At 43.1% G+C, this 14296-nt stretch overlaps 1 protein-coding gene across 1 annotated transcript in view; it reads left to right on the forward strand.

The window, feature by feature from the left end:
• The window catches only part of ADSS1 (adenylosuccinate synthase 1), a 220677-nt gene that overhangs the window by 147736 nt on the left and 58645 nt on the right, over nt 1-14296 (forward strand). The window contains exons 4-7 of the mRNA XM_069638146.1: nt 233-283; nt 2363-2429; nt 9145-9252; nt 11093-11174. Coding sequence (XP_069494247.1) covers nt 233-283; nt 2363-2429; nt 9145-9252; nt 11093-11174 — 308 coding nt within the window. The remainder of the gene's footprint in view (nt 1-232; nt 284-2362; nt 2430-9144; nt 9253-11092; nt 11175-14296) is intronic.

The following is a 14296-nucleotide window of genomic DNA, read 5'->3' on the forward strand; positions in this document are numbered from 1 at the left end:
TTCACTGGTTTCCGGATCTCCTATCACGCAACTGATTTTCTAAATTCCATGTATGTGTACAGATGTCAAATGCATGCGCCAGGTAAAATAAAAATAAAATAAAAAATGACATACTTACTCCAAACAAAGGCAAGCAACAACCATAAACATGAAATGACCAGTGAGAATGCAGTCAGGTAACAAACAACTGAGGCAGTAACCATTGAGATGTTTATCCTGTGTCTTCTTGCAGGGCTGAAGGACTGGGAGAAACGGCTGATCATTTCAGACAGGGCACACATAGGTAAGTTGTGTGCAGTTCTTCTAACGTGCATTGTAGCAAGGACATTAAAGACAAAAACCGTGCATTATGTTTACATGATACAATCATGTTTTTCCAGGTCTTAATTATAGAAATAATCTAATGTTCTTTCAAATGTGACCTCAATCTCAGCAACAGAACGTACACTCTAGGATGAGGGATGCTTGTCGCTCTGCCTTGTTTGATTTATTGATTCTAATAATTTCTGTAGAGCAAAGGGCCACGTGTCTTATGTTTTGAATATGTGGGGCACGTCATTTGCATGACTTCTTGGCATTGACAGTTATCACTGAAGCAAGAGGTTGTTTTCCATAGGTGGGCGAAGATCTTCTGGGGTAGTTCTTGAACACTGGTAAGAAGGCTCACTTATTTCTGGAATTTTGAACCCAGGAGTGACACATGTTGTTGGTTCAGGATGCAGGAAGAGGGCCTCATTGGCTTTCTCCCACTTTGAAAGGGAGGTCCGTGGCATAGTCAGGGGGATAGATACTGGAGCTGAAGAGGGGGCCTGAAGATGGATGCAGGAGCACCCTCAACTCCGGGTTTTGAGGGGGGTTAATGAAGTCAAGGCTGATGTAGATTCACAAATCTGGAGGCCATCAGAGCTGATGATTTAGGCTTTAATGTGAAGCAGAGGAAGTGCTTCCCGTCCTCGAAAGCCTTGCTGCTCATGTATTCAAGGTGACAGCCAAAGAGGTCCAGGATGAGGAGTGGAGCTTTCATAACAGTGGACCTGTGGACCAGACTCTTACCCATATATACCTCATAGCAGCCATAGTAGCTCTATAGGTCAATGCACCATCATGAATGTCATCCAAGTAGGCTTGTGAAAATAAAGCCAACCTGAGGCAAAACCTTGTGGCAGATCTCCCAGCACTCAGAGCCATTCTGTATGGTATAACAGTGGGCCGCAAGGTCCTACACAAAGATCTGCAGCAACATACACGGAAGGTAGGTATGCTGGCTCGATAGCTTCCATGTGTTCAAATTGCGACAAGAATTGCTGTTTACACCAAAAATTGCAGCAAAAAGGCAGTGGTTTTGCCGCCGCAATCCATGTAATGGATGCGGGGCACACCCCTGCAACCCCCAGACCCTTTCCCCTTAAATAATATAATGGGGTACACCTTTACCAGGTCAAACCACTGCATTTTTCCTGCCTTTTTTTTACAGATTACTTTTTTGCGGCGATTTTATTACTGCATACCGCTCGATGGGACAAATAACCACCAGTGTAAGCCCTTTTGAGAGGTCACTCGGCCTCAGCCCACCTGATCACTGGGAGTTTAGTCAGCAGAGGCAACAGCGGGATGTGTATTAGAGTTTATATTAAGGTTATACAGAAGTCGCTCTGGGGTTCTCTATAGGGTAGGACTTTGGCAGACACCTTGAGATCTAAACACTGACAAGGTCCCTCCATTACCTTCTCATCGTGCACAGAGTAGTAGGATCAGAGGGAGAGATGCATTGTGGGAACGTTCATATCTGCTAATGCTGTCTGAGGAATTAGAGACTGCAGGTTTTAGCCGCCATATTCATCAGACAACATGGCATTGGTGCCCACATGTCTCAAATGAGATGGGGAGGAGAAGGAGCTGGATTAAGGAAAGCCTAGGTGGAGGGGCACTGAAGGAGCTCCCTGCCCAGCAGGAGCTAGTTTCTGGCAAAGGAAGAGGATTGAGAGCGGTGCCAGCAGCATCACCATCAACCTGTGTGTAAGACAGACACAATCAGGATTGGTGCTGGTAGTGTGGCCTCTTATTGGCCAGTGGTAGAGGGGTTCTCCTAAATGTTTAAAGAAGAATGCACACTTCCCTATTATGAACTTTGACGAGGAATAGGGTACGGGTGACAATGCAGCTTTACTGCCCCCATCCTAGCAGCTCTACTGAAGCTGTCCACTTTAGCCTGTCTGGGAGCAAATAGCAAAATAATCATGCACTGTTGCAGCACACCTGATGACAAACTCTGGGGCAGCACCCTGGCTGTGCATGGCAATGCATTCGAATTGTATCCTTTACCTATTTCAAATGTTCTCCTCTTGGTTTCCTTCTACTGTAGTGTGCGACTTCCACCAGGCCGTTGATGGACTTCAGGAAATTCAGCGAGAAGCGCAAGAGGGGAAAAAGTAATTATATACCACCATCTTATACTGTTAGTAACTTTTAAGTAATCCACGTGTTTCATGTTTTACTCCTCTATCGGCCGTCTATTGTGTGGCTGTGTTCATCTGCACATACATTTCACACTGAGGTTCTGACTCAACCAGGCTGTGGCGTAACGTTGCTGAGGAGTTATCACTTTGATTAGACTCCTACTTAATCTTCTAGGTCTAAAAGGGCTGATTCCCAAAACAAACAGTTCAGGGCAAACATGGAACAATGAACCACGTCACCGCGACACACGTGACGGTCTTTGAATTGATTACTGCAGTCATACTTATCAGACGCCCATTGGATTTCCAAAGACATGGACAACTTTGCACATTAACTCCCTCAAAGGTTTGGGGGGTACAGTTGAAGGGCCTGTTCTACTTCATGACACTATTGTCGTCAAGCTATCTCATTCCCTGGTTATAATTGTTATAGTGGAGAAATTGCATGTTTTCTTTTCAGAAATGAATATAGTTGCGGTCTGCAACCTTTGGGTTCCAGACATTTTGAACCAGAACTGCCAAAACCCACTATGGTGGCTAGAGCTGACGGGGATCACAGTCAAAAACATTTGGAGAGCCAAAGATTGCAGGGGTAAATTATCCTATTGAAAGCCCCAGATGGTTTTTGTGCAGCTTACTTTCCAATATCAACCACGTCACTCCTTTGGGGAATTCACATAACCCTACCATTCCAAAACACCGCCTCTGAAACTGGATAGGCTGATGTGACTCGCTTAGTGTTTGCCCAGTAGCTAAAGAATTACTTTAGATTTCATGACTCTATACCACGGGGCTTCAACCTTTGGGTCTCCAGATATTTTGGACTACAAATCCCATCAGCCTGGGCCAGCATAGTCAATGGTGAGGAATCAGGGGAGTTGTATTTCAAAACATCTGGATAGCCAAAGGTCGCGGACCCCTGCTCCATGCTGTCCAGCCACTTCTGCATTCCCTTTCACCACCAGCCTTAAGAGTAACCAGAATGCCATGGTCCCTTGGGCCTTGTCTAGCGAACCTTCCTGCTTTCTCAGCCTCTCCCAATATGAGCGGACCCTGAAGCGATTATCATTATAACCCGGTCAAAATAATCCAAGAGTAACTGCAAGGTTTGGCCTCCTGCTTGTCCCTGAAAATATACAAGCTCTGCTGCTGCTTGTTCGTCCAGGGGAAACAAGGCTCGCTGTTACCTAGAAGCTTTGGAACCCTCCCTCCCAATTAACTTCAAGGACTACTATGCACAAAAGCCAGATATAATTTTTTTTTGTTTGACGCCCTAGCAAAAATTCTCTTCAAGCATATTCAATCCGTACAGTAACCCAACACCTCCCCCCTTTTTAAACAAGCACTTAAATACATGTAGGCCATGTGCACATCTTAACATCTCCATGGTCGCATTGCTAACCTAAACAAAGCCTTTGTCTTTACCTGAAGAGAGTGGGAGACTGTCTTAGCGAGAGAGAAGATGGGAGTGTTCATGCTGCTACTGCTGAAAGGGAACGTACAATCCAAAATGGTGGACAGAGTTTGTATCCCTTTGTATCACTGCCTCCACAGCTAATACCTCACCTATAAGCCCCGGAGCACATGAGGGGGTGGGCTTGAGGACCTATAAACCTGTGGAAAGCCAGGCAACTAGACACCCAATGAGCAAAGAGAAGGTGAATGAGGGGGGGGGCACGATCTCTGTCTATGGAAAGCCAGACAGTCCACAACACAGCTGTTTGAACCCAAGTGCTGAGGACACAAGAGCTGCTCAATCTTCAAGGCAGCCAGAAGAGACGTGGCAGAGCCTCACTTCTGCAAACAAACCTTATAAACAGGCTGGTAGGAACCATGAAGACTGTTGTTCTCAAGCCTGTAAAAGAGCACGTGAAGCAGCCATTGAGACTCTATCCATTCCTATCTCCAGAGAGAGCTCAGGAAACCACAGAGGCATCTGGAGTTTCTACCCTATGATCTGAGGGAGTTGAAGGATCTCAAAAGCCTCCTTAATCATGTCCCCATGTGAGAGGGAGAAGAGGCTTAGGTATACCTGAGGAAGTGGAAGAACTCACAGAATGACTGAGCTAAAGAGGGCTAGTGAGGGCCGAGGGAAACTGAAGACCTCCTATCTCCCTGGAAGAGTATAGAACACCAAGGCCCATTTATAGCTTTAGATTAAAGATGGTGGTTTGGAAGATGATTCGCCAGACTCCACAGCAACCAAACGAATTCCAAGAACAGCACCAGGACATTCTGTGGCACCCCAAGAACCCAGCAATAACATGTATGTGATCAGTCTGTGTAGTCAGGACTTTTTGGAGATGCAATGACATTAATTGAGCATTTAGAGAAGGGGAACTCATCCAAACTGTGTTAAAGACATGCAAGAGATTCTATTGTATGTGCTATTAGGAGTCACATGCATGTTTTAGGAAAATCAAATCCAATAACGTTATTTACATAGTTCCCCTGAATGGGCACGTGGCAAGACTTACAGATGGACATATTGCACTATGGAATATATGAAATAAAGTCCTAACTCCTACCTATTATTAACAATAGGCTTTTAAAGCGCCAAGAGTCAGGTGGACATGCTCAGAGTTATGATAATGGGATTGGGGCCTTAATGCAGTTAAGTCCCCCAGAGCACATTTGTTATATCACTAAATCTGACTTGGTTTTGCCTGATTTAATTACAAGATATAGATACATTTAGTGGTGAAGTCAATTCAGAACATTTCAATTTTACAATTCAAGTTTTTATAAAAAATCTGGCAACTGTCTTCACATGCAAAACAAATAATTGAGGTTGCTAAAAAGGAAAGAAAAAGAAGGAGGGAAAAGATAACAGTGTAAACTCAGCAATTCATAAAGGGAAGACAGACGGCGTCAAAAGAGGGAGATCCGGCAGGCGCAGAGAGTGAGGGGAGTGCAGGGGAGGCAGTGTGTGCAACGGTGAAAGGGGAAGAGCAGAGTGAAGGAATAATGAGATTACACAAGATGAATGTATACAAAACAAAGTTCACCTCTGTCTGAAGGGATTTACGCATGATTCCAGTAACATGCATCGTGAATCAGAATGAATAGTTAGGCCCCCCCTTTTTGTGCCGGAGACAGTCTGTTGAAAACCTGTCCAGCTAGTTTACTTATGTCTTGGCTTGTCTTGTGAGCACCTCATGTGAACCATGGTTCTTCCAATTCTTGGAACAGGAACGGTCTTGCTTAGGCATATTAGTTTTCTCTCTCATCCTCTTTATTGCTCCGTTGTACACACGTTTTAGTTGGGTTTTGGTCATAAGTATTATGGCGTTTTGTGAGCTACGATATGATGAGGGCTCTGGGAGTCTTTTCTTTAGTCTGTGTCTGTTACACTTTCCAGTGACATACTCTTGGCAGCTATGTTCAACATGGTTGTTAATAGAGGTATCCACGTCTTTTATCTGTGGATGATGTCACTGCTTTCCTGGCTTGTGGCCCTGCCAACATATGGCCTCCCACCACTTCTAAGAATGTGAGAGGTTCTGAATTTTTTTGAATAATTTTCATTGGTTTAACCATAAATGAACCTTTCTAATCCAATGGAAGAGTGGTCTAGATTTTTAATCTTTAATATGAACCACGTTGACGTGATTTCTAATCCTAAAATCATGCTCTATTTTAACAGATTGCCATTACACTATGATCTAGACAAGATTGAAGGAAAATTGATTTTGGCCCTCACCAATGTTGATTTCAAAATATGTTGAAGGTTATAACGTTCTCATTCATGTGGCATACATAGGCACGTGATCAGCCTTCGGTTGGAATGATATGCCCAAACTGTTAGATGCATTGTTTGATCTGGACATTCTCCCTTATTTAATATATTAAGTAATATGCTTTTACATAGAGAATATTGCCAAGTTTACTAGGATGTTGGGGAAATCTTCCACTAAAGTTTCCATTTAGGTATGGGGGTGCCAAGGGTGCATTCATGCACTCTTGTTTTTTTAATTTATATGTTAACGATTTGCCAAGCATGGTAGAGACTGTAATCTGTATTTTCCCTCTAGAGCCAGGTGCAATCTGCCTATTTTGTTATATGCAGCCAACAGCAGTCAATTAGCTTAAACACAGGCCACTTTAATGAAATTAACAGGACAGATGGGTATGTCATCTTTTTAGAAGTGAATAACTCAAAGGTATGTGCAATGCAGTATAATCCTAAACATACATTGATAATACCCCCTATTGCCAATGGACTCCCAGTGCCGAGATGCAAATAATATGACCACTTAGGCCTCAGGATCTCTGAGGATGAGCGCTGGGACCAACACATTGAAAGGCAATCAGGGAGGATGATTCGGCTGCTGCCTCCGTCTTGATATTTTGCTAAAAGACCAATTGCTACTATTTTTAGAAATCTATCATATCAAGGCCCTACAAAATATTCTATTTGGTAGGTTCACTGAATGCAAAGAGATAGTTGGACCTGCAGTCTCTAATTTGGTCAAAAGAAATAAGTACACATGCTGTTCTTAGGCGTCTATTGGAGTGTATAGTCTATGGACTTCATTGATTCACGTGCGTCACCCTTTCTCAACTCTCATGCTGCACTTCCTTTGCATCTTGTACACATGGTGGCTCTGAATCATGCTGTTCTCATCTTCATCTTGTATCCTGGCTTGCAACATTATGTGTTACTACTGACTTCTGCAATTGTATTCGCTCTCCCCTTTTGCTTCTCCACTCTTTTTGACTACTTACTCTCAGTTCTCTCCTCCTCTCCCTTTCACCCTTTTCCTATCTCCTCCCCTCCTCCCCTTACTTTATTTTATGCACTTACTATATCAGAATTGTCCCTGGACCTAGTATGATAGCAACCTTGTCTGTTTCCTCCCCCCTCCCCATACTTGTTTTTTTCCTCACCCCCACTCCCCACCTTCTAGCACTTTCTGAAATGTCGTCAGGCCTAGTACGATAGTCGCTTGTTTTGCTCCTCCCCTACCCTTTCTGCACCCCTCTCCCTCACCTTTTGTTTTTCTCCGGCTCTACCAGAAATGTCGTCAGGCTTAGTACGGTAGTCGCCTGTCTGTTTTCATTTCCTTCCCACTCTCCCCCTCCCTTCCTTATCTATGTCTTAGCACTTGCACTATCTGAAATGTCGTCAGGCCGAGTACGATAGTTAATTTCACATCCTTACTGTTCATGGCCTGCAAGAATGTCATTGTATTTTCCCTTATTCCCTCCCTTGCCTTGAAGCGCTTTGAAACACATTGTGTATAGGAGCTATTTAAATAAACTATCATATCATATCAAGTCACATTGTAAATCACATTCCCTGGCTTAATATCCTACAGTCTTCCATACAGTTAAGGATGGAAGGAACGGTGGGCGAATCTAAATGCGAAAACGATGACAGTGGTCGGAATCCCAAGTCGAATCTCTTACGTCTATGGTGGATTGAGCGGGAAGAGTAGAAGAACATTGTTCATTGTCTCTAGACCAGTTGTTGCGCTAACCACTTATCTTACTGCAATAAATCATTATGAAAGGCACGCACTACATCTCACCTGCAATCCTCTTCATGTCACGCCGGCTGGAGCGGGGTCCTGGAGGCGATGGGGAACTGATGTCTATTCCTTCTCAAGCGCTGAAAGATTCTGCTCTTCACTTAATATTTTATTGTCCATTGCATAAAACACCTAGGATGAACAGAATGTACCTTTCCTTAGAGAGGAAAAGAATATATTTATTAGCCGGCAAGCTGTACTTTATTTCTCCTTTCAATGCCGAATTTATCTGCCTGTGTAATAGTGGAAATATTTATGGATGCAGAGTTGTGCCTTGGAACTCATATTTAAGCAGCTTTATAAGGATTCATTTTTGCTATATTGACGTTGTTGGTTAATGTTTATCTTTATTCTGCAATTCAAAATTTCCATAAAAGCAACCAGTCCATTAAATCTGAATAATGTATTAAGAGGCGAACTTGGTATTTGGGAATTTTTCATCTAAACCAATGCTTCACACATTTTATGGGTAGATAGGAAATATACCTATAATGGTGTACCTGGATAATACTTTAATAAAGCCTAACATTTCCACACATCTATATTATGGCATGGGAACTCTTATCATCAGTCTGGGATTCAGCAGAAAGGTGTGCTCAGTTCACTGTCGGAGTTGGTAATTTGGCCCAAGGTATCATCCCAACTCTGAAGCAGCTGACAAGTGCCAAGAGGCATGTTAGAGTTGTCATTTCACAGAAGAAATTTACATATAAACAACGACAATCTGAATTGTCTGTGCAAGAGTCATCACAAATCACCTTCAAGAATATGTGGAACCCTGAAATCTTCTACTCGACTGACACTCAGGTTTTAGATACCCCGATGGGTTGAATCTATAAGGTCCAACATCTCAAACAACCTCTTCACCACCCATGACATGAACCGCCAAGAGTCTTTATTCCTCCTGGCTCTAACTGCAGCTCACAACACTGTAGAACACCAGATCCTTCCGGAAAGCCTTGCGGATAGAGGCATGCACCTGTCAGTTTTGTGAAATAGATCCAATCCTGCATCCTCATTTACATTTATCTAATGCGTAACATTCAGGGGTTTGAGTGACACAACTAAATTGTTGCTTTTCCTTTCTTATTAATATATGTTTTTCAAACTTGCTTTCAATTTTAAACGTAACATAAACATCTATATCCCTTTAGCATTGGCACTACAAAGAAGGGAATTGGACCAACGTATTCATCGAAAGCGTCACGAACAGGTCTCCGCATATGTGACCTTCTCGCTGATTTCAATGAATTCTCATCGAGGTAAGAATCGACACATTTTAGTGACAGGTCATGCGGCGAAGACTGATCTTTCAATTGCAAATGTATGTCTTGACTTCAAGTGGGAGAACATGTTCCGAGGTTATCAAACGTTAGCATGTCTGTATGTGAGAAACCTGAAGGTATCTCACCCGCTGGTCCCAGAGGATCTGTCATCCAGTTGATGAGGACACAGCCATTGCTTTTGGATCCACTTCCTGGGGGTGGCCCAGTGCAGGGGGGTCTTCGGGGAGTGGGAGTGGGACACTGGAGGGTGAAATGCTGTATCTCCTTCCCTGTAGCACCTTTACCCCATCGTTCCCAGTAGGATACTTAGGAATTCAATCCCCCTGCCCCCCCTCTTTCCGACACAAACACTTTCTCATGGACAACTAATTGTAAAAGAAAACTGACTAACACCTGAGCTATATACCTGACGTGTCCCACTACAATGGCCAGGCATGGTCAGGCAATTACTGATCATTACACACACCTGACTTCCATCACACTTCCCCACACGGATAAAAGGCGGATCACGAAAGCACACACTGAACAAAGTACATGAGGAAGCAGTAGTTCCACGATGGTAATTTAATACAACGTGAAAGACGGCAAGACCGAAGAGGAGTGTAAGGAGGGAAGTGCCCTTGACCTTGTCACCGAAAGCCAGTATCTTTCATGAGCTTTCAAGAATAAGAAACGTAAGACCTGGAATTGCAACTAAAGAACCCTGCATTGTGTCGACAGTCAATGCGGGGAGAAGCGATTGCTGCCGCGGTACTGTCCTTTGCTCCTACAACAAAGCAGCAGCAGTGAAGTCAGCACAGCCGGTGAGTTGGGCAGACTGATACCAAACCGGTCTGTACGGACGCCAAGGTTGCAAGCAGCCACATTGTATAAAGACCATTGAAGGAGAACTGTGCATGAAACGTATGTGGCGAGCGTCATAAATGTAATCAGAATAGCAGACTATTGATGGAACTTTGAAACTATAGTACGATGCCATAGACGGAGTTTTCTGGCAACACATGGGTGCTCATTCGAAGGTTTCAGTTAGGTATCCAACGAAAAGGTGACAAAGGTTAAAATAAGAGGAATTGTGAAATCATAGTGGCCCTGCAGCGGGTCAAGCCAAAAAGCCTGTGCACATCCGAAAGTCTTCGATCTATGAAGTTAATTGAAATAGGTCCGAGCCTGGTCAGGGAGACAAATTGTAGACAAGGGATCTGAACCCGGCGTAGGGGGGACCGGGGTGAACCCTGAGTCGCCTGAGAAAAGAAAATACTACAAACATTTTGTCAATGGGATCTGAGCCAGGATGAGGGGGGTCCGGTGTGAATAGTGAATCACCGAAGTGAACACTTGTACAAAATGAAGGACAACAAGAACTTGTTGTTTAGGTGTCTGCATCCAGCCCTCTGGGAAGAGACTTTTAAAAGCAAGAAGACTTGCGCACCGAAACCCTGATGTGAATAATTGGAACTGTATCCTTCTGCTAAAGAAGCCAGAGACTGAGCTATCCTCTAGTGAACCGCCTTGTCCTGTGCTGAAAACGTGGGAAGGGAGGCCAACGGCCCGAACAACCTAACATATCATTTGATTTGTGTTTAGAGGTAAGGATTGGCAATCGTTTTTTTAGTATAGACCATTTTATTTTGACAAATACACCACTTGGACAGAATTATTATTAACTTGCTCCCATCGGTAGATTTAGGATTAGATAGGCATTTATAACACCCCATTTGGAGCGCAATAAACACCCTTGAACTGTGGTCACTTGTGTCTGTCTGTCTTACTGTTGATGCCATGCCTTTTCTTACATGTCTCTCCCTTTGTTTCGCAGATTTAAGAATTTGGTGCACCAGTATCAGTCTATGTTTCCTAGTTTGGTGGTAGATATAGATGGTGAACTAAAAAAATTAAAGGTGAGTTCTTGTGTCAGATACTAAGATATCTAAGGAGGTACTGGATTGTTTTCTTAAAATCTTCAAGATGCTGTATTCATTTTATGTGTGAGCCACTGTTTAGACTGAAGCCAACATGTTTTTTGTAATTCATCTGCACACAAATGCTAATAAGGTTAATTAAATATGGATTATTAGCTGATAATAATAATTAATTGATGTATCCAATACATCGTATGCATTCTCCAGTTTCTAAGCAATGTAATAATCTGTCTCGCCATTAACCACTCGTGGTACTCAATTAATCGACCTTCAGAATATAAAGGACTGTGGCGGCCCAACGGTTGTATCAAACCCATGTCACTCATTATCGCCTTAGTCCCAATAGGAGTGTATTGTGCTTGAGTTTTCACTCTGCACTTTAAACTACACACGTACATAGTACAGGGCTACTTTTCAAGACAGTATTCCATTATCGCTACAGTATTTACAATAACATTTCAAGGAATTTAGGACAAATCACTAGGACACGTTTCTAGTCCTTTGTTTCCTACAAACCCATCTTTTGTCTTGATTTGTTTTGAGACGGATGTACCAGACATCTATCAGTTTTCCGACTGATTTAACTTGTCAATCAGATTTAAATAATTTTCTGTTAAATTATCTGTTGGATTTGTGTAGACCAACCTCACGTTTTTGATCCTGTGAGGACCAGTTCTCTAGTCCTCAACCAAGATGGAGACTGTATGTTTTCTGGTTGAATGCCAGCCAATCCTTTGGCTCCAGACTCTTTACAGATTGACATATAAGTGGATTTTGTGATGAATCGAGGGAATTCGTCCCTTCTCCCCAAGGGGGGAGCCCCCTCCTATGATACTAGGGATGGTAGCCCGCTCCACAATACCCTCCCAAGTGGTCGAGGCAAGTGGGACCTCTCCAGGAGAGACTCCCCATTAGGGGGACAAGGACTCCTGTTCCCATGAGGAGCACCCTAAAGCAAAATGAACTATGGCCTAAATGGCATGCTCTCAAATAGCAGAAACTGCTATGCATCAAAACTGTGACGAAGAAACTTTTCAGAGATGCCCTGATCTTATAGGGAAAGGATATCTCCCTTTAAATCAGAATCACCAATCCACTGGGACGAGGACGTTGATTTACGTACACTCGATGAGCCCAAGGATAAAGGGAGAAAAAAGCAGACGCCAATCCGGGAACACCCTGAGATGTGTGACACCTGCAGGAAGCAGCAATCGGGAAACCCTCGAGATTCAAACTTGCTCACGATTGTCAGACGGGACGCCAGAGCTACGGCAAACCCAAAGCCTGAGAAACCAGCAGGGCAGGATCCCGCAAATAGGTGGTGGCAAGACCACAGAAGAGGATACGTGTTGGACCGCGGGTGCACAGAACTTTGCTGATACCACCGACAGCATGAAGAAATAGGATGTCCGGTTACTCATCAGAGCACTGGTATAGCAGGAAGGGACAAGATACCATAAGGAGTAGAGAAACCGCAAGGAAACAGACCTCAAGGTAGAGAAGGCCCCAGTGGTCCAGGACGAACGAGAAGGATTCCGAGGAACTCGATTCCTGAAGCTGTTCTCCTTCAAATCCGAAGGTAACAGGGAGGACAGGAGTTACAGAAGGCCTCGAAGAGAGAATCATTATACCATACCGCCTCCTCGTCTCAGTAATAGTTATGAGACAAAGTTAACCTTGAAACAAGCAAACTTAAAATGTGATAATACGAAAGAATGCATGATTGAAAAGGAGACTAATGATATAGATGAACCAGTGATCACAATATCCTGGGAAAAGAAAGGAGTAAAGATCAATTTGAACCTGATGAACTTAAAAAGTGATAATACAACAACAAGCATTATTGAGAAGCTGAATAAAGGAAGATCAAAATCAGTGACCATAAAACCTTGGGAAAAAGAAAAAATAATACAGCAGATAGAAGGTCAAATAGACCAAAGTGAACTGAAATATAACAGTTCAGGTGCGATAGCCCATCCGAACAAGTGTATCAAGGGACGCATTGAAAATCACAAACAGCACAATAAAACCTAAAGGGTGTTCCTAAAGAAGAATGAAAAGTCATCAGCCCATTTGAAGAGTTACGGAGACTGATCCTAGAAATCACGAGGAGCTATTTAAGGATACCGTACTAATCCACAGTCTTTAGACTGATACTAGAAGTATCCTGATGAGAAGGGAGCCATTCTCTGAGCCGAAGTTAGTTTATATAGTGGTAGGGTCAGTTAGGATAGTTTGGACAGTGGACTTCTTTATTTGGACTCTCACGATGGACGCACAAGCACCTTATATAGGTAGGGATCACCCATTGAAAAAGCAAATGTTAGGCCGTGTTATACTTACTTTAATACATATTGTGAACCATGTCCTTCAAGAGTCTGTGTCCTTCTTCTGACTCGCCACGATTTCCAGCTGTCAATCCCTTCTCTGCCATCATCTGCCCTTTGCATGCAGATCTACCTGCACCTCCACCTTTGACCCATTGATGCCCTCCTTTAGTATGCCTAAGTTTGCCCATTAATTTGTGGCTGAACATTATTTTCAACGGTTTACTCCAGTTCTTCATGTGGAACAGTTAGACTTGGCACCCTCTCTGTCTCAGTCTCTCTGCAAGTGCCTAAACACTCCAAAGATTTCATAGGGCGGATCTAAAGCTCTGTCCCCAGCGGGGGTTTTAATTATTACATCTTTTCTCACACCAGCATTTCAACCTTAGAAAAAACAGGCTGATATGTGTAGACTAATTGATCAGAGATATGGTTGCAAACTGTTCACATGAGCTTAGGTTGATCAAAAAGCAGACACGCCTCCATCTATGAAGCATGTGCCCTTGAAGTTCACTTTACTACTTCTCTTTCAAACCTTAAATTGGTTTAATTCCATGCTGTTATTTTGAGAGGAGTATGATGGGGAGTTAATTGCAGAAATTGTGGAGCATAAGCTAGAGAAGCTACAAAAATACTTATAATTACAGCATCGATAGTGGTACAAATGTATGTGATATCATAGGTTACAAATGCTCACTGCCTGATTATCCACTAAATACATGTGTTTACTATTTTTGTTTAGAATTGTAATGTTTTTAGCATGAGAGCCTATGT

This window comes from Ambystoma mexicanum, chromosome 14 (genome assembly GCF_040938575.1).
Source record: "Ambystoma mexicanum isolate Mex_15411 chromosome 14, UKY_AmexF1_1, whole genome shotgun sequence".
NCBI classification, from domain to species: Eukaryota; Metazoa; Chordata; class Amphibia; order Caudata; family Ambystomatidae; genus Ambystoma; species Ambystoma mexicanum.